The sequence below is a fragment of the Tympanuchus pallidicinctus genome, unplaced genomic scaffold (assembly GCF_026119805.1).
Source record: "Tympanuchus pallidicinctus isolate F22 unplaced genomic scaffold, pur_lepc_1.0 scaffold3, whole genome shotgun sequence".
Lineage (NCBI taxonomy): Eukaryota > Metazoa > Chordata > Aves > Galliformes > Phasianidae > Tympanuchus > Tympanuchus pallidicinctus.
In genome coordinates, this window is record NW_026294747.1 from 91,856,199 (window position 1) to 91,881,248 (window position 25,050).

Genomic DNA, 25,050 nt, shown 5'->3' on the forward strand with positions numbered 1-25,050 from the left:
AGTTTTACGCAGGTAAGGTAGTAATTTACAGATTAATAAAGTCAGCTCTGAAGCCGACTGCGGAGGTTGCTGCTCCTCGTACGAAGTGACCTACCCTTAAAACAGAAAGCCTGGCAAAGCGAGCCCCGCGCTGCTGCCCTCCGCACTCCGGGGATGGCGAGTAATAGCGCCGCGCCGGCCACTAGAGGGCGCACCGATACTTTTTTTCCCAGGGAGAAGCGGGACCCGGCGGAGGGTGCGGAGAGACCGGGCTGCGTTTTGTTTCGGGGAGGATGGGGAGCAGCTGGGTGCAAGTTACAGAGAGGGCACGCAGTTTGCGCGATCTTTTGGAAAGCTGTGCGGATTGGGTGGGTAGGGCTCAGCTCCCAGGAGAAATTTTAATGTGATTCGCTGCTTGTCCCGAAGTAACTTTATTTTATAGCCTCTATGTTATGAAACATGGAAGGCTTTCATAAATCACCATGAAGGCAAATGGGTTACAGCCTTCTTACAGATCCCGTGCCAGCAAGGCTTGCCATGCTGCCCGGCTTTTGACAGTCGCATGACAGCTGACCACCTTCCTGCTGCCTTCTCACCCTCATTTAATAAGATGAGATTGAAGCTTTGGCTGTCTGTAAAATGTTGTGAGGAGCTATATCCAGCAGCCAACTGAGAGGAGCTTTAAGCTGATGCTTTCTTGGCTCTCCCTCTTTTGCAGCTGCACATTAAGAAGCTGCAGGGCAGCGGCCCAGGCCACGCAGCAGGCCTGGCAGGCACCGCTGGAGAGGGAGAACCTGGGAGCAGAATGGTATAGGTTTCTCTTCTAAGAAAAAGAAAGCCAGGTGGGCAGAAAAAGAAATAAAGTGGACAAAAAAAAAAAAAAGAGGAGGGGGGGAAAAAAGAGGGGATGGAAAAGATAAAAAGGGAAGAAAAGTGAGGGTGAGAGGTGCTAGATGGAGGAGAGAAGCAGCAAGGAACCAGCAGAGGAAAGAGGCAGACAAAGGGCTGATGCAAGCCCTGCCCCAGGTGCGCAGCCCCGCAGCCGGGGACGCAGAGCTGGGGCGCTCAACAGGCTCTGGGCAGCGGCACATGGCAGGAGCAGCGCTCTCCTCCAGCCCGGTGCCGGGAAGGGACTCGGTGGGGCCACCGGCGCGGTTCGATCCCCGCCCGCCGCCCCGGGGGCCGGCAGCTCCGCCGCCTCCTTTGTGTGCGCGGGGGGAGCGGCGGCGGTGCCCCCGCCGGGCTGTCAGCGCTGCCCGCCAGGAGGCGGGGAAGGGACGGGAAGGGAAGGGAGGAGGAGAGGGAAGGCGCGGGCAGGGCGGCTCTCCCGTCCCCGCCGCAAGGTAAGCCCAGCTTCCCCGGCGGAGAGAGGCGCCGGGAGCGCCGCGGTCCCTTCTCCGACCCGCCGAACGGCTTTGCCCAGCCTCGCGGCGCGGCCGGCAGCTCTGCGGTGTCGGAGCCCCGCTCCCCGTAGGCGCACGAGGAAACCGAGCGCGGGCTGCGGCGGCGGCTGGGAGCTACGCGGCTCCGGCACTTGGCCATGGGCTGGCAGCAGCCGGACAGCAGCGGGAGCCGACGCGGGGCTCGCAGCTAAAGGGGTGAGGAAAAGAGACCATGGCAGCATCCAGCAACTCCAGTCTGTCCGGCTCGTCGGTTTCCTCCGGTAAGTTTCTCCCGGAATTTCTCCCTTCCCTCCATTTTTAGCGGGGAGCTACCTGTCCGCGGTGCCTCGCCGCCCCGCCTGCCCGACGCGGTTCCCCTTCAGCCCTACTCCCAGGCTCGGTGCCCCTCTCGAAGGGGTCGGGCTCACCTCCTCCCCGCACTGCCTTTGTGCGGGGCAGAAGAGCCCCTTGCAGAGCTCCTGCAGCGGGAGCAGCCTCCCCCGGGCGGGCACGGGGCGAGCCCCGCGGCTCCCACCGGCACCGCGTTAGCGGCCGCTGCTCCCAGTGCGACCCGTGCTCTCCTACCCCCGGGGCTGCGGAGCTGAGGGAAAACAGAAAAGTTGTGTTCGTGAGCGAGGCAGCCCGAAACTGAAAGCGGTGATAAAATAGTACTGTAGTCTGTTTCTTCTCTCGTTGGGTTATTTTAATACTTCAGTGATAGTAGACCAACGAAATTGGCAGAGTGGTATCCTGGCGCATACCGGGCTGAGGAAGTAAATAGAAGGATGAACAACTTTGGGGTTCAAAGGACTTGTGACTCAGTGTTTTATTGGAGGTGCCAGACTGAGAATTTGTAAGAGCTCTTTTTAAGAGCAGCAATATGTGCTGTGAAAAGCCGACGAGCTCCTTTGACTATCAATACAACCACAAAAAAGAAACATATATATGTAACAGGCAGTAAACGACTATTTCTTTTGAAGATGGTGTATGGCTTACACAACTTACTACATGTGTCACTGTTCCAGGATGCGCCACTTACTGCCAGATCCAAAGAAAGAACTGGCTGCTTAAAACTAGTATTTATTCCAACCCTTTTAATAGAAAACACAAACACTGCAAGCCCTGATTGCCTTAACTAGAAAGCAAGCACCTAAAAGAAGTAGCATGAGAAATTGTGTTGTGTTCATGTTCATGATGCAAGAGTCGCAGGACCGGAATGAAAACAAGAAAGAGTCAATCCAACGCAACAACCTACCTGTTAAGAATCATGTTCCCATGCACTTCCTTGCTCCATGAATGTAGGTCTTCCCTATGTTCCATTCCAGCCCATGAGAACAGTGCTCAGTGCACACTCCTGAATCACAGAATCATTAAGGTTGGCCCACTAAGATCATCTGGTCCAACCATTGACCCATCACCACTGTGATTCTCTTTGGCTGTAGTCTCTGGGATCCATCTCCCATGCTGAATCCTTGCAGTTCAAATGCCTGAACTGCAGAGAGCAGTGGGAATTCAGGCACATCTTTGGTTTTCATTTGGTATGGATGACTCCAGGTGTCCTTCAGTGACTCCTGTTTCAAATTTAACATCCAGCCTAGGAGCTGAGCTCTGGGCTTTAGGTGCATGCTGTTGAAAGCTAGGCTGATGCTTGCCAGAACTGTGCTGCAGCCTTCAGCATTTTGTGGTCAAGCTTTTCTGTATTTTTTGCAAGGTCTTGGTCCACACTTGGGGCTGTTAGATGCCACAGTGATAAAAGTAATAAATATTGTCAAGTGCTTCATAGCAACAACACTTTCATACTTTACAACCTTGAAATGCTTTTTGTTTTCTACAGTGTTGTTTTTTTTTCTATACACATACTAATCAGAAGTTGAATTTGCTGCAGCATGCTGAAGTTTCCAATATTAGCAAATGCACCATATCTGAATGTGTGCAGCTGTATTTTGTCTGTCTGCGGTTTCAGTTCTCAGAACTCAGCAAGTCTTAGAGCATACTTTTTTACATAATCTAACCAAACAGTCTTGCTTTTAAATTTAATTTGCTAGAATTTATGTGTATATTTAATTTAGCAGTATGAAGACTTCAAAATGACATAATTATTTCTACTCAGCATAAAAGGGAAAATTATAGTATCATGCAACATTTTACTAGTAGAAGTAAAGTTCATGGCTGATAGCAGAACAGCAAGCTGCAGGAGTCCATTCCACCACTGACTTGTCAAGCTGTATATTGTGCTGCTGGATCATTTGTCCATCTCTAGAAGCAATTGTCCATCTTGCTCAGAACTTCTGAAGCCAAATGTAAGCATTGTTCATATAATACCTCCAGGTTTTGCAGTAATCTATGGACAGCTTAGAGTCACCATCCCTGGAGATGTTCAGGGATAGATGTGGCACTGAGGGACGTGCTTAGCAGGCATAGTGGCAATGCGTGGCTGGTTGGACTTGGTGATCTTAGTGGTCTGTTCCAACCTTGATGATTTTGTGTTTACATGAAGTATCCTATTTGTAAATGAACTTTTAGCTTCAGTGTTTGTTGTTGTTGTTTGTTTGTTTTTTGAAGATGTGTTCATTTACAAGCATTCTGAGAAGAAACAGAACTGTTCTTGAGAGTGTATAATTCAAATTTGAAACCATTGTCAGGGTCTACTCTGTTTTTGAGGTAACAACAGATGTCCAGAGAGAAGTTTCTGTAATACCCAAATATGTGGTTAGTGTTGAGCACTATGATGTTATACTTGAGGAGTTTTCTGTAATTTCTTTTGGGAATTTGTGGTGGTGGTAGCTGGGGGAAGTGCACAGATACACATTGAGTTGGTTGACAGCCAGATTCCAGTCATCTAAATGCAGTGTGGTGCTGACTGTTTTCAGGTTCTCTCTGCTCAGATCAGAATTTTGGTTGGCCTGTACGATATGTATGGAAAGGCTAGGGTTAGCCAGAATCTGTCTTCTAAGGAGTAAAAGGGCTTATTGACTGAGTGATAATAGGAGAAATTAGTGTTTGAATGGCAGATGGAAGAAGTCACCCCTTTAAATAAGTGAATGAAAATTCCTGTCTCTTACCTGCCTTTCTTAAAATACAGACCGTTCTCCTTCCTTAGTCACATATATATTGTACTGGTGAGCACAGCTGTAGGAACAAAGTAGTCACACTAAGGCCAGGGAGGGGAAAAGAAGTAAGTTCATTAATGATACTTCTGAAGCCTGAGAATTTGTTCCTGCAAGTGACCATTTGCCTCATAGCAATTCTGTTTTGATTCTTGCCTATTCATGTCAGTGAGGATGTTAAACAAGTCCAATACTAAACAATTCAAAAATATTTCATGTGAGAAAGCTGTCCAAGGATTTCAGGGTGTAGGTATTTTGCCAACCCTCTTACAGTCTGCAAAGGTGCAAGTGGGAATTATAGCCTTCACTTCAACTTGTGCCTGTGCATGACCAGAAGTTAGTTCTGTCCTGGAGCAGTTTGCACAGTGGCACGGCAGAGTGACTCATTGTAACTGCACAGATAGGGAGCTGACGCATATGGAGAGCTATGAGGTGTAAACTAATGCTAGTGCAAGGGTTAGTTCTTAACAGTCCGTTGCTCCTTTGCTTTCACAGCTCAAAACCCTCTCCTTTCTTGAGTTGGGTGTCTCTAGTGCTGGTTCCAGCAGCACTGTGAGGATCCTACTGTGAGGATGCTAACCACAGGTTTGGCAGTGCCAGGTTCCTGTCATGGGCCCCATGTGACCTGAGTCTGACAGATTTTCTTCTCTAAGCCTGCACTTAAGGGCAGCAAAATCCACAGTAGTGAGCAGGGACATTTGTGCTGCATTTCTATACATAACGCTCTGCTTTTGGAGGCAGAACATAAGCTATTCGTTGACTGTAAACAGTTATGTTTCAATGTGGCTGAGAGATAAAAGACTGTACTATGCAGAGGGAGGAAGGTGGATCTGTTAAGCAGTTAAATTTTCTTCTTTGGATCTTGAGTAAATCTGCAGAGCAAATGAAGTGCTGAAATTATAATTACTCCCTCTGGGAATTCCATTTAACTTTCCCATAATCTCTTACATAGTGAATACCCAGGCGATCTGTTAGCTTTATGCCTTGCAAGCTCCTAAATATTGTTCTTCTTCCCAGATGAAGTGCTGATTCAGCCACAAGTGGCATCTTTTCTTGTTTTCTATTCTCTAGTTGACTGCATGTGTTTCTGTGCTTTTCTTCACACTGCTTTTTCCTTAAGATAGACCTATTCCCTTCTGCTTCCTGTCATAGTACAGACACTTATTCATTCTGAACTTTTAGATTTTTAATTTTTTTTTATTAAATTATTTTTTTTATTATTTTTTTTTATTTATTTTTTTATTATTATTAATTTTTTTTATTTGGGAATTTTTTTATCTCTTTATGTCAAGCCATTTACTTCTCCCACATCATCATCAGCTGACCCCAGCTTCCTCTACCCAGCAGCCAAATACTGATTGTTTGTGACTGACAAACTTCAAGCTCCACTTTCTGAATTTAAATTCAGTCTTTCTTGAAGACACCTTTGCAATTGTGTCTCTCTGCTTTTCTGAGGAGCAAAACAAACCCAAACAATCAGCACGCTTCCCAACCAGGCTCCATGCAGCTGTGTTTGTAGACATCAGAAGTCTTAGCCTCTGCACAGTTGTGCCACATAAAGCTAACACAGTGGCTGGTCCATGGAAGTTGGCAAAGGCCACTAAGATCATCTAGTCCAGCAGTCAACCCATGACCACCATGCCTGCTAAGCCATGTACCCAGGTGCCACATTTACACATTTTTTGAATCCCAACTGCCTTCAAGACTTTGAGCCCTCCTAAAAAAGAGCTCTGCTTAAAAAGCTTTCTGCTTCTTGGCAATGGGCAGGAGGCTGAGATAATTTGGGCGTCTATCAGGTAAGGGGGGTGCTGGCATCCACCCTGAAGTAAGTGTAAAGTGTGCTGAAGGGCAGCATGCCATCAGGTTTTCTCTGCTATCAGGACTCAGATTGTGCCAAAACCTTTGCCTTTATAACGCCAATGTAAAAAGATGTGCTCACAGTTTCTCCAAGCTCCAAAGATAAGTCTGTAGGCATTAGAGAAGCCTGTGAAGGCTGAAGGGATCCTGTGCATTTTTCCATTCCCATCTGAGCCAAAGCTTCTTCACGTGCTGTGTGCACTTCTATCATTAGGCTAAATGGTGGAGTTGAAACACTTTGAACACACACTGGCAAATTTTCTGCTGCAGGCCTGAAGATGGGTTTACATATCTTGTCTGGAGATTTTTATTTTTTGGCTGTGTCTTCTAATTAGCTGCTCTAATAAGATACTGCTTCTTCCTACAAACCTCCTGTTTTTGTAAACTCAGAGGTAGAAGATGACTGTTATAAATTCTTTTAAAATAAGCATTCTTTGGTGTTTTTTTGTTTTGTTTTTAATTGAAAAGAGAAAGCAATAGTTTTCTGTCCTGAAGCTCATGGAAAAAGAGACATTTATGTACCATTTAACTGGTCATCCTAAATTAATAATGAAGTTTATGGTTTGAAAACTCATTCTTGCTATAACTTGAAAAGCAACAAATTGCTTTCTCATAAATGAACAGAGATATGTTGTTTAAAGGCAGCATAGTTCTCAGCTATGTATTTTCACACATACTGTGCATTTTGATGATAAAAAATGGCTCGGTGAGGGAAGAAGAAAAATCTTTGATGGTTCCAGTAACTTAACAAGGTCAAAATAAAATATTAAAGGCTTATGACTCTCTGGGGGTCACAAAGGTGCTATGATGTGAAATAGGCAGATATATTGTAAAAATGAAAGTCAACATAAGCTGATTTTAATTAAGATGCTTGCAAGTGAGAAGAAATGAAATTACTATTGTACACAGATTCAGAGAGATTCTAATTGGGAAAAAGATTAGTAAATGAAAACAGATGTTTATTCTCAATGATCTAATAGAAATAGCATAGTAAAAATGGTACATGAAAGCCATTTAAGTCATGCTGCCATTCTGCCGATAAGGTGCTACTTTTGATTTTCTAAAGGGCAATAAGAGGATGGTTGTTTTTTTTTTCTTTTTCCTGTTCCTTATATGGAGCTTCTTCAAGCCAGGGTGTTCTTGCTCTAAATTAAAGCTGAAGTCTTTTGTATTTGGTGATTGTAAAGAACTCTTCATTCTTGTTAAAAGTAATGAAAATTCAAAAGGGAAAAATGGCAAAGTACCCTATCCTCATGTAATGATTGATCCAACAGTTAGCTACTGAATGCATAGGCTGTGATTGCTAAGAATAAAACATACTGGAAACAGGTCTCTCCACTTCAGCATTATATCCACATGCAGTGAAGCAGAATTCTTATTTTTCTTACAGATCTGCTCATCTTAGAGGCATATGTGCAAGAGCAAGGGAACAGTTTCCCATGCTGTCATTATGATGACCTTTTTGGATACCCATTCAATTGACTATTTCTTGCCTTCTGTTTGATGGTTTCACGAAGGCTTAGGTATGCCAAATGCTGAGCAGCAATAGGAAGGAAAATTTGACATTGTGTACAATCCTCCTCTGTGTCTGTGCCCATAGTGTTTTACAAAGCAATTTTCAAATTATAATCATTTGTCTATTATGGTGCATAGGTGGGCTTTTTAACCTACTGTTTTAGACAAAGAAATGTGGTGTTTTTTTGTGTCGCTTTTTATATACAACGGAGGCATACCTTTGGCTAAAGAGCAGCAATGGCAGCATTTGCCTCACTGAGTGCTGGCACAAGGTGTTCTCATGCTGAGGACCAGTCTGTTGTCACTTGCTCTTCTCTCCCACAAAAGGAAGAGATACTTGGGAGATTAAATATTTGGAGAAGCGTGTGTTAAGGAATGGCACATTAATATTGCATGAAGGAGCTTTCATTGCAGGGAAATGTACCAGGATTTATGCAAGAGGAAATAAATCAGTATTCCTGTGTATCACATTCTTCACAGGTGTAGTCACAGTTTGTCTAAGAATTATGCACAGTAGCTAGTGTAAATGTATACTTTTAGCAACTATGCCTAATAACCCATTCTTGCTGTCTTTTTCTGACCTTTGATTAGGAGAATGTAAATTTGAATTTTATATTTGAAGGCAGCTGTTACAAACTATGAATCATGCACGATTCAGCAATAGTAGTTTCATCATCGCCCTGTTTTACTCAGCAATAGTCCAAATCCCGGGGCTGGGGATGAGCATAGTCCTGGTACAAGGAAACAGATGCTGCAATAATGCCCTTGTAACTTTGATGGGCTTTGAAGCTTGCCAGTGAATGTTGAAACTTGGCAGTGTGGTCTCATGCATTTGTTGAGGTAGGAACAGGTTAAAGGGCTTTTAAAATGCAGACGATTGCATGAGTGTCCCGTGCTTTGCTTCTGTAGTTATTGATCAAGGTCATCATAAAACAATTAGTTTAGTAAATAAGACATCTGTTCTGAGGATATCTTCATCAGGCAGTCCATTTCTCCTGAGACGAGGTGTCTCAGAATATTGTTTCTGACAGTCTGGAAGGTGCGAGGTGGGCCTTTTCATGTCATCAGTGAATCACATCTCCTGTTGTGACCCAGTGCCAAGTCACATTTCTGAATTTCTTTCTATATGCTTGTCATGGTGCTGTTCCTCTCCTTCCTTTTTACCTTCCTGATGACTGTTTAAACGTTGCTCTTGGTTTAAAAAAAAAAAAAAAAAAAAGTGCTATGAACTGTGTTTGTGATTTCATGCTTTTTTATTTCATCAAAGAAGAAAATTGAATGCTAGAGTTGGGGAACTTAGTTTGTAAATGAGATTTGGCTTGCTGAGCAGTTGTTTAATTACTAAAAATTTGTCTTATCATGGCAGATCAATTGGTTAAAAGTTTGGTTTCATTTTGTGGCAAGAAAGAAAAATGAAAAGCACACCATGTATGTGCGTACTGGGAAGGGCCATCGCAAAGGCAGGCAGAAGTTCTTACAGTATCATGGTTCTGTGCCAACAACGTGCTGGAGGGCTTATGCATGATCAAAAGCAAAAGACGTCCAACAGCTCCTTAAGTTTTCCATCAAAAGACATGAAATCTTTGCCATAATGTTTTTCTTCTCTGTAAAGCAGTTACTGAATCCACTTTAATTCCCCAGTAAACTAGAGCAGTGTGCTCCGAAGCAATGAGAAGATGAGGGGATCCTGAGCAGCTCAGGCAAAACCTCCACTTGTTTTTCCAAGGAATCAGGTTGATTGTAAAGGCTCAAATGCTGCCTCAGTGCATGAGATGTATTTAACCCTGCCTCTCCTCTTGGGGTGGCTGGTCCTGCTTCACCTTGGGAAAAGATGCACAGGGTGGGTCATGAGGATTGCTGAATGTAATCTCAGGTAGAATGTAGGATAGGTAGTTTCTACATATTATGTATGTGTATGTATAGGTCAATTGTAAATGTCCCAGCTATTAGCTAGGAGTTCAGCAATAGGTACTGCTTAGCTTAAAGGCATATACAAACCGTGAAACTCTCTGACACGCAACAATTAGAGATGCTGGTGGTTGATCCGGGCCCTCAGGATGTTCAGATGAATTCACAGGCAATCCATCTGGTGCTGCTAAACACAATATTATCACCTCTGTCTACTGTTGCTGAGCTGTATGTAGGCCGGGAAACTGCCCTGGTGAGGTATATCGCTATATAGCTACTGTATCCTTTTTCTTTAGTTATCCATTGATAGTCACTGTGGGAGATAATTTACCCACCTGATGTGCTGTTGCTGTTTTTACCTATAGAGCAGTTAGAGTTACTGCTGAGTCAACGTACTGTGACTTCTAGGTCATGCTTGCCACAGCCAAGAGCTTCGAAAAGATAGCAGAAGTTTGGAGGTTGAGATATGGTATTCTGGCATCTCGTGTTTCGTGTTTAAAATAAATCCACGCCTGTGTTGCAGAGAAATCTGATGGGAAAATCTTATTAACAGTGTGCTGTTTAGAACAGCATATATTTAATGGCACAAGGAGCATTCATCTCTTTCTGCCTTGGCAGCTCAGAGTATATCAGGGAAAAAAGTAACTTTTTTTTCTGCAGCCTTTTCAGTATTCTTAATGTAGTGCACAAAAGACTGTCAAACAATCAGATTTATCTAAAACTCTCCTTTGGAGTGAAAGGCTTTTTACTTCCTCTCCTTTGCTTTATGAGCATACAACCCAGCAGGATTTATGATCCAGCTGAAGTGTGATCACATTTCATTATTTTTGATTCATGTGTTAAGACTAATAATAAATGAACTTTTAAGAGCTAGAGCAGAGTTTTTCATATAAAACTTCAAGATTTAGGGCTGTACAAAAAAAAATAAATAAATAATAAATTGGAATGTTGCAATAAAAAGTTGTGTAAAATGCAGGATTCTTTTTTAATGTAGTACATAGAAGTGTCATAAAGCTGAATTAATTGTTTGTAAAAGATTTTGTTTTCCAAATGAAAATCCCTTTATCAGCGCAAGGTATTCAGTCCTGACCCTTCAAGCTGCTTGGTACCTTCTGTTCCCACTGCACTGTGGTAGTAAATCAGCAGCTTGCAGAACTGGGTGGTTGCTTCTCTGCGTATTTTGATGTCGTTTCCATTAAAGCAGCATCTGCTGTTATGATGGGGCAAATTATGATAGACTTCATAGAAAATTTCCCCTCCTCCAAATGCTGGTGTGTAATGTATTTAATATTTGGTGCATTTGCATCATATATGTAGGACATGTCATTTCACTGATGATGAATTTCTAAGGATTAGGTACAAGATTTAAATCACACATAATTTGTATAAGTACCTGTTCCATGAAAGAGCATGCTCTCCGTAACTCCTGATCTCCTGCCAGGCAACCAAAATGATGGACAGCTTTTGGCATCATGCTGTGATAGCTCTGTATTTCTTTTATTTTGCAATCTGAAGCATGCAGTTAGGTTGTTCTGTGTTGATGAAACTGTTTACAGAGAGAGTATTGAACCCTTTGATGTCTTAACAAAACAGGAAGACAAATTTCAATTCTAAGCTTCCTTAGACCATCCTAATTTGAGTCTGATATATCCGCGTGTGTTGAAAATTGTGCTTAAGTTTAGACAGTAACAATGAGTGATGACTTAAATAGGAGTGGCTGCCCTGGATAAAACATCAGTTCTCCTGAGTGAGTGCTTTGGTCTTGGAGATAAATTAAAGCTATGGACTCAGTGATGGACAAGGATGCTTTTTTCTCCTCTTCCGTTGTGACACTGCCAACAGCACTAAACACAGAAGTCCCTGAGAAATAAAACTGATGAATTAGAGAAGTACTGAGGTAAGTAGATGTCAGATTGGTTAGAATTTATGAAATTATGCAGACAACAGAACAGAATGTTTTTATTTAGGTTGTGTAGACACAAGAATACAGATTTCTGGATTATGTTTACAAAGTGGAGTGTTATGCCAGACCATGGCACAGAACAGAGATAGAAACTATAGATTTTTATTATGGAAGTCTTGGAATCTTGATATCAGATGAGTATACATCTCAGCATGTATGAGAAAGAAACATCAGGTGCACTGATGGTGTGTTACCAAACCTTAGGTGGTGGTAGCCCATTGGGTTCAGGCCATTTTGGGAGTCTCTGAGGGAGCACACAAAGCAGAGGGGGTCTAAGGTATATCCAAAAGCATCATGCAATGTTTGTAGAAAAAGTAGGTATTGTCCTTTTTTTCTGTGGCTGAACCAACAGCTGATCCTTAAAGTGAGGAAGTGACCTATGCAACAATAGGTGCATATGTAATACAACGTGCTTTTGAGAACAGGAAAGCTAAAATTTGTATTGAACTCTGTGAGCTGCATTTCCATCAGTGCAGAACTTGGTGTGATAGCCACGGTGGCTTCCTGTGTTGCACTTGGAGTGATTTGTTTTCCTGTGGTTCGAAAAAGTGTTACCAACACAAAAGGAAGAGTTTCTCTGTGCCTGCTGTTGGGTAGTGCTACATCACATTGCCAAGTAATTGCTGTATTTCCTTTCGGAAGTGATGGATTACTTGATCCAATAAGCTCCAAGAAAAAAAAAAAACAAAATCTCTTCCCAAACCCATTAAATTGCCTTGTGCTATTGATTTTTTAAAATAAACTTCAGAAAAAAAAACCAAAGTGTAAGTGCAGCCACAAAGGGTTAAAGGTATTGTTTTTAATGATTGATGTTACAGTAAGGCTTTGTGCACAAGAAGCTTAAGAAATCTACACATGCTGTGTGACTTCTGCTGGAGCTACAAAATTCAACAGATGTGTAGTGTTTATATATGGGTTTATTTGCACATTAAAATTATTTCAACATAAGTTCTTAAGAGTAATAATGAAATAGTGTTCATACATGGAAATATTCTAGAATAGCTATTGCTGAGCAGTATTCTGTTAAGCTTTAGTATGTAGAGCATAGACTTGAAAGAAGCTGTGTGAAAGGTATAGAAATACAGCATTAATTATACTAATTTGTCAAGTAACACAAAGCTTCCTGTTTTTTCTTTTTGCCTTTCTACTGGATTTGTTCTTGAAAGCTGGTTGCTCCCTCTTTTCAGAGAGAAAATGCATTTCTGTCATCAGAAACTTAAAACAGAATCTGCCACTTTCAAGGTTATTATTCTTTTATTTAGTTTGGTGTTTTTTAGCACTGAAACTGATCACTTGGTAGTTAAATGAAGAGAACAAAGAAGAGGATAAAAAATAACATGAAGAAAATCTGAATCATGTCAGCAAAACTTTGCTGAACAGAATAAGCTGCAACTAGTTAGAAGTATTCTTATCGTGCGTGTGAAAAGTACAGTCAGGACTGGAGGTCTACCTTGCTGAATGTTGTTAACCACCCATTTTAATTAGTGCTTTCTCATTTTTGCAAAGATATACTTATAATGAGACCATGACCTTTCCATGCAAACACGTTGGTGACTGTAGAAATGTAGAATAGATGACAGTTCGGGGCCAACATTTTATAACTGGAAGAATGCTACGAGCATAAGCATAGTGAGTATAAATTACAGCCAGAAGGGTGACGAATTGGCACTGTTACTAATTACATGTATTGAGTATGCACATGTGTGTGTGTGTAGGTTTAAGCAACCAGGGATATTTAGGAAAATATTAGGAATCTGTTCCCCACCCCCACTGTCTGTTTCTTTTTTAATTCTGTGAGCTAAGAAGGAGACACATTGCCTTCAAAGAGCTGCTGCAGAAGGCTTTGACTCATGAAAGCCTTTTCTGTATTGTATTTGTTTAACTTCCTTTGATCTCTTTTGGTTTGATGAGTACGTGTCATCACTTGGCATTGCAATTGCTTCCTCTTGTGCAGTTATGACAGTAATAAACATATTCACTGAAAGGTGTAATTTAAAATTTGTATTATTCACAGTTATTGGCAAGTGCTGTAGCCTAAGTGGTGAAAATGAGGGGAAATCTGGTTCAGTTTGAGTTATTTTTAAATAATTGATCAGTCTTATCAATATGCATAATAAGCTTATCAAAACAGGCTTTTCAAAAATTAAGGATGAAAAAAAACCAATATAAAATGATTGTAAGTGTAATTGAGTAGTGTAATTTACTTTCCCTTTACAGGAAAAGGCTTTCAGCTTCACCTCTTAAGAAGCTTTAGAAAACTGCACACTGACTCCTAGCAGCAGTGTATTGATTGAAAGCTTACAGAGTACCTAGGAAGCATGAGTATACACGAATTTGTCTGAAACTGGTGTTTTTTACAGAAAGCTTGTCACTCTCTATGGTATGTAAAATATATATTAACTTTACAAGTACTGGATATACTGGTCTTATGTAATCATTAAGAGTTTGTAATCAGCAAGATTAAAAAAAACAAAACAAAACAAAAACTTTTTTGCATCATTCTGTACGTTCTTAACAGAGCACCTGTTTCATAATGGGGGAGAAAAATGGGCAGAACAGTGAAACCACTCAGCTACTGCCAGGGACTAGAATTAAAGTCAACATGGAGTGAAAAACAATAAAAAAGGATTTTCCAATAAATGTTTACAATTCATTAGATAGTACCACCCCCTTGGAGCTTATGACAGGTTTTTGCTCATATCAGAGACTGTCACGGAGTTATCTAGATCTATCTGTGTCTGTGACGGGGACAGCAGTCCCACAGGTCCACTAGTCCAAAATGGGGAGGGGGTGTCAATGGTTTACAGGCTGGTTCAGCCCAGTTTTGCGACAAATGGGGCAGGGCACCTACAGACCCGTGCCCAGGGAAAAGGGGGGAAGAGTAGGGAGATGGGAGATGGACCTAAAAGCAGAACAGTGGCAACAATCTGTGGAAGAAGGTTAATTAATTAAATATGATATTGGAACACAAGATAGTACAATATAATACATAATTGGAACTGAGGCTACAAAAAGAAGTAAAATGAGACAGAGAGTGTCCGAAACCAAAGGTCTTACTATGAAATTGAAAGCAAAACAGCTGGGGAGAACATGCACATACTGCCAGACAGCAAGGAAAGAGGGAGTCCTGGAACAGGCTGCCTAGGGCGGTTGTAGAGTCTCCTTCTCTGGAGATATTCAAGTCTCACGGGGATGCCTACCTGTGCAACCTGGTTTAGGGAACCTGCTTTGGCAGGGGGGTGGTCTCGATGATCTCTAGAGGTCTCTTCCAACCACTGCAATTCTGTGATTCTGTGAACTTGCCAGGAGCTTTATCTTCCCCTCTGAAGGCAGAGTCTTCTGGGGTATGTAGTTCTCTTCTGAGTTCCAGGTATTTGGAAAATAGGCAGTCCATGGAAGTGGGGTATTAACTCTTTAACTACCAGTGCTTTACATGATGTTATGATGTGGAATACCGATAACAAAAATCATAAAAATGTGACAGGGACATATTTCAAAAATTCTTTTCCTTATTATGTTTCTTATTTTGCTTGGTAAAATACAGTGTCGTAAGTTTGCCTTTTCCATTGTGGTTCCTTTTATAAAACTAGCTTAGGACGTGCTTTGTCCCACTACAGTTTAATTATATTTCTTTTTGCTTTTCCCTCCTTTCTTGTATATTTTCTTTCCTTCTACTTGTACATTTATACCACTCTGTGGCTTGGAGTTAGGAAAGAATTGTGCTTAAAGCAGTGAAGTGGCTCCAACTGACATCAGTGATTGGAACAGTGTAATTCTGCATTTGTGTTCCAACAGTTCTTTAGTCTGTTATCAGCTTCCCCATCCCTGATGATCAGACTCCTCCCTAGGAAATGTTTCAGAACAGATTTAATCATCACTACGTACTTGAAGAAGTTGATGCTATTCGTTTCTGAAGCTATTGAATACCATTTGGAATAGCAACTGCTGAGGTAATAATTTTGATGTGTCCCCTACCACTCTTACAAGGAGAAACATCGTGGCTGGACAAAACCTTTCCAAAGTATCAACAATATGCACATCTGAAAGCATTTGCATATTTTATTTTAACATATATATTTTTTTTCCACCATGAATGTATTTATCTTGCTTGCAGATAATGAGGCTGATTGTTTAATGTCAAGCAGAAATGACTTCAGAATTTTTTTGTATGTCTAAACCTCCATAAACCTGTGAAAAAGAGCATTTTATTTCTGATAATCCACCAGATTGTAACAAATGTGAAGAAATGTGATCTTATGAGTTAGCTCCGTAGTCAGCTCAGTTTACTGTACCCTGTGATTTATCAGAGCCTCCAGTCCATGTAATGGGAGATGCCAGCTCTCATTTGAGGGGCTTGAAAGAGGGAACAAGAAGCTCACTTTCAGGCCCGCACCAGCTTTCTGAAGTACTGAGAAGGAAGAGTTTGAAGAGAGTTTTTACTTCAAACCAAACCAAATTTTAGGCTAAATTTCCAAGCTTTTACATGAGCTGTTGACTTTCCTAATATATTTGTCTGGTAGTACTGTTCTTTTTAATTGTTTCTGTAAATTTGTCCAGTGCAGCTGTCAGGCTACTTGGAGTTTTTTTGGCTTTCCTTTGCAGCCTTTTGTAAAACTGACATAATATTATCCCACTTCCCACTCTCTAATAATGAGGACATTTTAGAAGACAGTCAAATGCTGTTTCAACCTGAATCTCTTACAAAGTCTTTGATTAGTATAACCTGATCTATATAAAATTGTTATTGTTTGTGTGTTTGTTCTGTAAACCCCGCTGAAAGCTCTCTGTGAAGCAAATGGTCCAACCAGTCTCCCATAAAAAAGTGTTCTGTTGTGGGGGTTCTCTGGGCTCAGTGTTCTCTACATGCAGATCTCAAAATACTTATTTTCTTCTGTGATCTGCAATGGATACTTTTATGCCTTGACCATTTATTGGCTGGACTGTAAGGCTTGGCATCCCGTAAAGGGTTTGTTGTTATGCAAGTAATTTCTCAGCCTGTCTTTTGTTGTACTCTGCTGTGGTTTGAGTTTGCTTTGGCTGTATGTATTTTCTCACTTACCCTGCAATAGTCAACTTCTTTCATTTGGACATGACTTCAGCTTTCAGAGGGACATTTTTTTTGCTTCTGATAATGCCTCGTACCCTGCTGCTTAGCGTTGCTGTCTTCCTTTCTGCTTTCTCAAATGATTTTGTTTAATAGGTAGCATGTATTTGCTCTGGGCCTCTAATGTCGTATCTCTGTTTACCATACAGCCTTTAAAGGTTTAACTCTCTTAACTTCCCCATTTAGCTTCCTTTTAGCAAGATTTAATGTATCCTCCAGAGTGACTTATAAATCAGATTTCAAAGGCTTTATCAGCCCTGTCAAAATTTCCTAGTATGTGTATCAACACTACCTACAGTTACAAACCCATTAAAAATGTCCAAACTGTAAAAACCTTGTGTAAATGTGTAAGCTCATGTGTCTGTTTATCATAGATAGAGAAGAGATAATAGTTTTTGACAGGAATAATTTTAAATGCAGAATCTGGTTTCGATTTGTTTTTATTAGGCTGTAAACCAGCAGAAAGTGTTTCTTCAAGTGTAACTTTCCTTTCTTCAGCCTCGTGGTTGCTTGCAACATATCACAGCTTCTTCTGTGTCTGGGGAGTTTGAAAAGTGGTGTTTCAGTTTTGAGCATTTGAGATCCAGAACTGGAATTGAGATAGATTAGTATGACAACCTGTACGATTACAAACATGTTTGGAGCTGAAGTAGGCAAACTTTATACCTGTAAGCATCTGGAGCACCCCAAAATGTTTTTGTCTCAGTTGGATTTGTGGTCAATCCAGTGAGTGGTGAGCACACAGTAATGAAGGGCCTTTATTAAGTATGGGCCGATATCGTCTAAACAAGCTTCTGACACTTAAACGCTGTTTTGTTGTCTGGGTTTTTTTGTCTGCTTTTTTCTTTTCTCTCTCTCTTTTTTTTTTTAAAGGAAAACAATTTTTAGAAAATTATCAAAAAACTTCATGCAGGGTACTTGGGTTTCACCATAACATGTAGCTGGTCAAGGAAATGAAAAACTGAGCAGGCTTAGTTATTTTTAAATATTGGAGTAGAAGAAGGTAAAAGACATCAGATGAGATGAAACCGAGCATGCACTGTTCTTTAAATCAAAATAATGAAGCTTGCTTGAAGTTAGTGGTAGAGTTGGCATACATATATATGTACTCAAAGGCTGTTGCTTTAGTAGTCATTAATCCTGATCTGATCTGTTCCAGGCGAGGAATATACTCTGTTAACTTTTTTCTTTAGACTTCAAAAGTCTAAAGTCCCTTTGTGCCAATACAATATTTTTCATGCTGTTTTTCTGAACCTTTCTTTATGCATTTGAGATTTCTAGTGCTGAACTTTACCTAAAAGCAAATTTATTTTTAGACCTTGCAAGGGGAAGGAGTGGTCTGTGGAAGTGGTGAGGTCCAGAGGCAGGGCAGCCTGGCATGTCCTCACTGGGAAGCGCTTCATACATGTGTTACCCAAAAGCTTTCCAAAGAGCTGTTTCCCTCACCACCAGCTCACATTCCAAGAGGAGAGTGGGTTTATGTCCAGTGTTCCTCTCCAGTCCCTCTTCTTGCCCCTAGATGCACGTCTATTCTTGTTCATGCCTTTATTTTTGATGCTCATGCCATGCCATGCCTTTCTTGTGGGAAGAAATATTAACTGCATGCACATTTTTATAGAATCGTAGAATGGTTTGGGTTGGAAGGGACTTAAAGATCACCCGGTTCCAACACCCAGCTGTGGGCAGGGCTGTCCAGATCAGCTGCCCACGGCCCCATCCAACCAGGACTAGAGTGTCTGCAGGGATGGGGTATCCACAGCTTCTCTGGACAGCTGTGCCAGAACCTCACTACCCTCTGAGTAAAGAATTTCTTCCTAACATGCAACCTAAATTTCCCTCATATTAGTTTAACCATTTCCCCTTGTCCTATCACTATTAGGCCATGTAAAAAGTCACTCCCTTCCTGCTTATAAGCTCCCTTTCTAATGTTAAGGAGTTCCTTAGTATCTGAGGCATTCTGAGGTTTTGATAGAATACCACTGGACATTATTTTTTTTTAATGCTAGCATATTCTGACCATGCAGGGAGCTTTATGAGGAAGGATAATACTCAGTATTTCAAACAAAGCAAAAATTTTGCTTGTAAGAGCCTATTACTAAGTGATGAGAAGCCACAGAATCCCAAAGTTGAGTGTCTGGGTACACTTCATAACAGGTCACTGTCAGCAAGAACATTATAATTTAATTGTCAGCCACATAATGAAATGCTTCTTCTAAAAGCAAATTATAACATAGTTTGTGCTTACAGTATTGGCACATCTTTGGAACACTGTTATATTAGGAGTTTGAGCTGAAATTCTACAAAGCTGTTTAGATTAAATGTGCTTATTAAACAGACAGTAATACCTTGTAACAGCAAAGGATTAAAATGAACAGAGAGTGGCAGGGGACAAGTGTACTCACAGTAAGCATTTTAGAGACCTACTTTGCTGTCTTTTTTTTTTTTTTTTTTTTTTTTTCCTTTGTGATGCAGTCTTTTTTTCTTTTCTTTTTTTTTTTCTTGTTCCCTTGAAATAGAGAAGTGGAGATGGCAGTGTTTCGTGTGACCCCTTATATTAACTTAGATGAGTTCCAAGAAGAGTTTTCTGCTGGGAGAAATAATGCCAATTTTCAGGTTCAATATTTCATGCTACCTGGGCTATAAAGATACCGTGAGTTTCTGTGCAGCTGATGGTTTGTCTTTCCAATTCAATACAGCAGTTACTAGCGACTGGTTAATTATTAATCCTTGAATTCAAAGCTTTCTTTTGCTTTCTGTTTCTTAATCTGAACCATGCTCTTGGGCCATTCAAGATAACACCTATGAAGGGTTATTTTACCACAGGAATTTTAAAACTGCATCTTCCAGGTTTCAAAGAATTAATTTATTTCATACATGGAATATTTTACAACCAAAACTAGCATAATTTTAAAAATGGAGAGGTTACCAGATTTATGTCATATTAGGAAATGGATTCTTCTAGTTTAAGTATATACATAAATATATTTTTTAAGATCTCAATAACTTCGTAAGTGTAAATTTTCAAATTCACAATAGTCTCAGATAACGTGATAGAATAATAAAAAAAAGACCATAACATCTTTGGGTCCCTTGGTCCCATTCAGTCTTGGAAAACAACTCATACATCAAATAGCTATGGGGAGAATTTCGAAGGTGACTCAGATGTTAGTTTAAAATTTTTGAAAAATACAAAACCTGTGTAAAAAATGAACATTTATGTAGGTCTTTCTAGCAGGAAGTAAATGCTCTTTGTGCTTAAATTTCTAGCTCCTCTTTGCTAAAACAGTACAAATACTGTGGGGAGCAGTAAAATGAAATTGGCTTTGTTTTTTAGAATATTTGATCCATGTGAATGGTCAGTGACATAGAATAAGTGAGAAATCCAACCAGGAGCATAAAGAGATGCTCATTCTTACAATGGTCTCCATATGGACAGACATTTCTGCTTTTGCAGAACATCAGTGTTATCAGCAGGTCCCTACATAGACCGTGGATCAGCAGCATAGATCTGATTGCATCATCAGAATGAGGTGACAGCATGTCTCAACTGGTCGGCTAAATGCTGCGTGATACTCTTCATAATGAGGATAAGGGCCTGTAGTTGTTTCCATTAGCTGTTTCAGCTGCGTGCTTCATGGAGCCATTCCCAATGTCTTCATTTTCTGTCTGGGATAGCACGTGCTTGGGTTTGGATTGAAACCACTTAGTCCTAGCAGCAGTTGTGGAATGACTGGTGGACAGCTTGGGGGAGGAAGTATGACAATAAGGAATGCTGTGACTGGAGGAGCATCTGAATCCTCTTTCCTTTATCCTTAATCCTCTGAACTAGCCACTGCCCAGCAGCTCATTAGGTCCTGCGTGAGACCCCACCTGTAATGCCCCCAGTGTTGTCCCTATCTGCCATTTCCACACCCTAGCTCCTGTTTTTCAAACTTTCTGATTAATTAAAAGACTGAGAAACTTCAGTTTCCTGTGACTTCAATTCAGAATGTTTCCTTTTCTTTGTGGCTTATCCTGGCAGTATTACAGTATCTTTAAATTATATCTACTTAATGAAGAGATTGAATGTGAAAGCCTTTCATTCATTTCCAAAAAGATACGAGTTTGGTGGCCAGGCTAGACACCACCTTATTTGATTACTTGTACTAACAGCTTATGCTCATGGAAGGTATTTAATCAGTCAGGAAATTAAAGAATACTCCTTAAGAAGAGTTTGGGGCTTAATCACTGCTGCAGCCTTGCAGCACAGAGTAAGGTGACCAGGTTGGCAGGAGAAGTTAGGAAGCAGCCTGCACTGCAGGAGAAATCAGTAGGTTGAGGGGGCTGTAAACACTCCAGAGGAACTTGGCAGCAGTACTGGAATCATTGCTGATTCTGTTGTAAAATGAGTTATGAAAGGAAACATTTTGTTTGTTCATGAAATGAAACCAGCATGCTGGGTTACGTCTTTTCCTAAACCTGGCACTGTGGGCAACCTGTCATCTTTCCACTCTGTGCTGGGACATCTGTGCAAATCCAAAGGCAGACCTTATTGTCTCCTTCCAACCAAACGACAAAGTGGCATCTGAGCGGCCACTTCCTTGCTCCAGCTGTTTTGTGAGCAGCTGTGATTACCATCAAAGTCATTAGCTGCATTTTCAGAGTTGAGAAGACATCGATTCCCGCAGCGGAGGTAGAATCCACATTATTCTGTCTAGACATGCTCTTAGCTGCAGCATCTTCAAATAACAATGCCGTTGTGTAAAAGCAGAAATATGGCAGCTAGCGTCTGGGTGTAACTGTGGGAAGGGGCTGCAGAACCGTTTGATTGTGGTGGTGAAATCAGAACTCGGTGGCTGATGCTAATGAATGGGCTTTTCCCTGCAGGAAAGCTGTGCTTTTAAAACAAATACCTGCTTGTAGCATACATCTGAATGATGCACGTGGGCACTGAAGCTTCTAGTTACTCTTCACATACATTTCTGAACGCTCAATTCTTCACAAATGCAGTCAGATATGATGTAATATTTTCCAGAGAGATATTATTTATTCTGAAAAGGATTTGGCACATATTAGCTGGAGGAGTTCTTTTCTTGTTTTCTTTTTCCCCTGCTTTCAGTGAAGGACTCTGTAAGTTCTCACTGTCTTCTTCTTTCTTAACCAACATATGGAAAAGCCATAATGTTGGCATGATTTTATCTCCAAGCAAGTGTGCCAGTGGAGTGTTATTTTGCTGCACTGTTTAATACAGGGAACTGCTTTGTGTTCTGTCTGTAATTTCATCTTTTCTGCATGTTTGTTTTAGGATTCAGAATGCTAGAATTGATGGTTTCTTCTGCACTTTAGAATGCTTAATACAAGGGATAATTATAGCATGAAATATTTCTTGCTCATCTTGTATTTTTTTGTCTCCTTTATGTATCTGTATTAAGTTTTCTGTGGCAGATATTTAAGGATAACTATTCTAGGAAAAATTGCAATTCAAAAATGCCAACTTTTTGTGTCTGAAAGTCTTCATTTATATTTTTCAGAGAGAATTCTTTGAAGCTTATATGATGTTAACATTAAGATCTGTCGTAGCTGTGTAACAGAAAGCAAAACTGTCAGCTAAGATCAAATACTGACTCTCTACTGAAGGCAGTGACAGGCAAGAAGGGAAGAATGGAGTGGGATTTCCACATCTTGCTTTGTTTCCTGGTTTACTGACTGAGCAAATTTGATTTGGGAAGTAACTGAGACAAAGTATAAAGGCTTTAAAATCTTTTTAAATAATAATAGCAATAATTTTTATAGTTTACTGTAGATAAAATCCTGGCTGTGTCAAAGTCAGCATAAAAGTCTTCCTGACTATGGCAGAGCCAGGACTTTGCAGACTGTGCTGAAAGTGCTGTCAGGACATCCATTGGTTCCCCAGTGTCCTAAGAGGTGGATGTGTTTTGTTGCTTCTAACATGCAAACCGAGATAGCAGGATGAACTTGCTTGGTCCTGACCTCGTAGGGAGTTGGTCAGCACTGAGACAGTCATTTGAGGTTTCACGGGGCTCAGCAGTCAGTTCGTGGTTGCCACCACCTTTTGCAGAGTATTTTTGCACTGTGTCCCTGCTTATTCATTTGCTATTTTGTTCTTCTGCCTTGTTTTTGCTTGCGCATCTTTTACCCACCCTTTCATTTATCATGTACTTTTGTGGCCTTCTTTTTGTCTGCGTTAATTTACAGTGGTTCTATTTCTAGCAATCAGATTTCCTCTCCTCCTTTTATGGCCATAACAGAGCCCTCTTGTAAATCATCCCTTGTACTGTGCTGGTTGCCTTGCTTCCACAAAGCGTGAGCAACTCTGTCCTGTCACTGTTATGCACTGACATTCAGCAGATGTGTTTTCATTGTTCCAGAAGTACTATTTTCTTAACATTTTAACGTGGTTTTGTTATTGTGAGGTACTTACCTCCTGGAAATAACTTTACTAGCCTCCAGTGTCTCTTTGTAAACATAATAGATGTATTCTAATATGTGCAACTATTTCTTGAAATGTTTTCCCTTCATGTAGAAATAATCTGTACAAGCTTAATTTTTATACTGCTGCCAGTTAAAGACAATTCAATTGGATGATATGAAATTCTTTTATCGCTCCTTGTTGTATATTGTATTCTATACAAAAACTTAAATTACTGTCATAACAAAGACATCATCTGAACAATGGAGGACTAGCCAGCTATATCCAACATCTTACATTCTGCTATCTTTCTAAATCTCCTATTCATTTCCCCAGTCTGTTACTTGTTGTACTCGTTCCCAGCTAGTTTAATGCTGGCTTCCTTCCCCTATCAAATTAGATCTGTTGGAGTACCGTGGCATGTACTGTGATTTAATAGTCATTAACTGGTTTTCTCAGTGGACAAAGAAAGGCTGGCACATCCAAACCACAGGGTCTCTCTCCTTTCTCTGCTCCCCATGTGTGTCCCTGGAGCCTCCGACTTTTCACCAGCTGGGGTCTCATCCACATGCTTGTGATTTGGCATGTGGGTTCATCATTCAGTAAAAGAAGGTACCTATTTCTTTCACAGCTGTGGTGAGCGATTTTGTAGCAGTGTCAGATGGCTCCGTGTGAGAGGTCTGAACACAGATTTCCTTATATAAAGCACTTATCTATGTCTAGTAGTCCTTGTCTTGCTTTTCACATGTACAGCAAAGTTATGCTGAAATTTGCAAGTTTAATTCTTTGTGAGAAAGTTATAATATGCCAACTTGCCAAGTGCATTGTCACTTGCTTTCTGCTAAGCATTACAATCAGTTCTGGCCCCAAACTGGAACCTTGAACCCAAGTTCTACATTTTTATCTGTAACAAATCCAGAATCCAAGTAGCATCTCTCTGTGGGTTCTAGGTGGAAAGCTATTGATCTTTCCCAAGATATCAGTATGATCTTATTTTTACAAAACATCTTTGGGACAAATAATTCTGTGTGATTACCAATAATGTGGCAGCAGTTCTTTTTTGGAGTTACCACCTTTGCTGGCACCTTGGGTTGTTCTTATTTCCAAAGCAGCTGCTTGATCCATGCCTGAGCTCTAATGTAAAACTCACCAAAATCTGTATCCAAACCTATTGCTCCTTTGCCTGTGCCATCACATCACCATTTATCTCAATGTATTTCCAAAGAGGAAGGGAGGGAAGGGCAGAGGAGGAGGAACTGCCATCTGTCCGAGCAGCCTAATTCAGTATATGTTCAGTGGTTGTCCTGGTCTATTCATTTTAAATGCTGTTATCCACTGTTCATGAACACATAACTGACATAGTAGTACTTGATCACTTATATTTAAATGCTAATATTTGCTAAAATGGAAAGCACTCACTAATCATGCAATTTATTGCTATAAGGATCACATGGATTAGAACTATTGCCTTATCTATTTGAATAATCTGTAGGTTGCTTTGAACAAAAAAAAAAAAAAAAAAAAAAAAGGAAGGATATACCTTTGTAACCTAAGTATACCTTAGGGATATACAAGTCATGTACCCATCCAGAGATTTTGGAAATGCTTCCAGATAGGTGCCGACTGTGGTATTAAGTGAATCCCCAGGTCCCTGAAATATTGTCTAATATGTAACAAAAGGTGATAATAGGATTCATTCAAGAATTGTCTTTAAGGGTGCTTGATTCTATAGTCATCACTCAAACACTGAAACCCAAGGGTATGGGCTTTTTATGGAGGAATTCAGTATTACTGGAAAACCATTTCCATCATCTCTCACTCTTCCT

At 40.7% G+C, this 25,050-nt stretch overlaps 1 protein-coding gene across 1 annotated transcript in view; it reads left to right on the forward strand.

The window, feature by feature from the left end:
• The first annotated feature begins 1,286 nt into the window (after positions 1-1,286).
• The window catches only part of CHN2 (chimerin 2), a 165,984-nt gene continuing 142,220 nt past the window's right edge, over positions 1,287-25,050 (forward strand). The window contains exon 1 of the mRNA XM_052693233.1: positions 1,287-1,642. Within this exon, the coding sequence (XP_052549193.1) occupies positions 1,594-1,642 (49 nt within the window). The 5' untranslated portion in view covers positions 1,287-1,593. The remainder of the gene's footprint in view (positions 1,643-25,050) is intronic.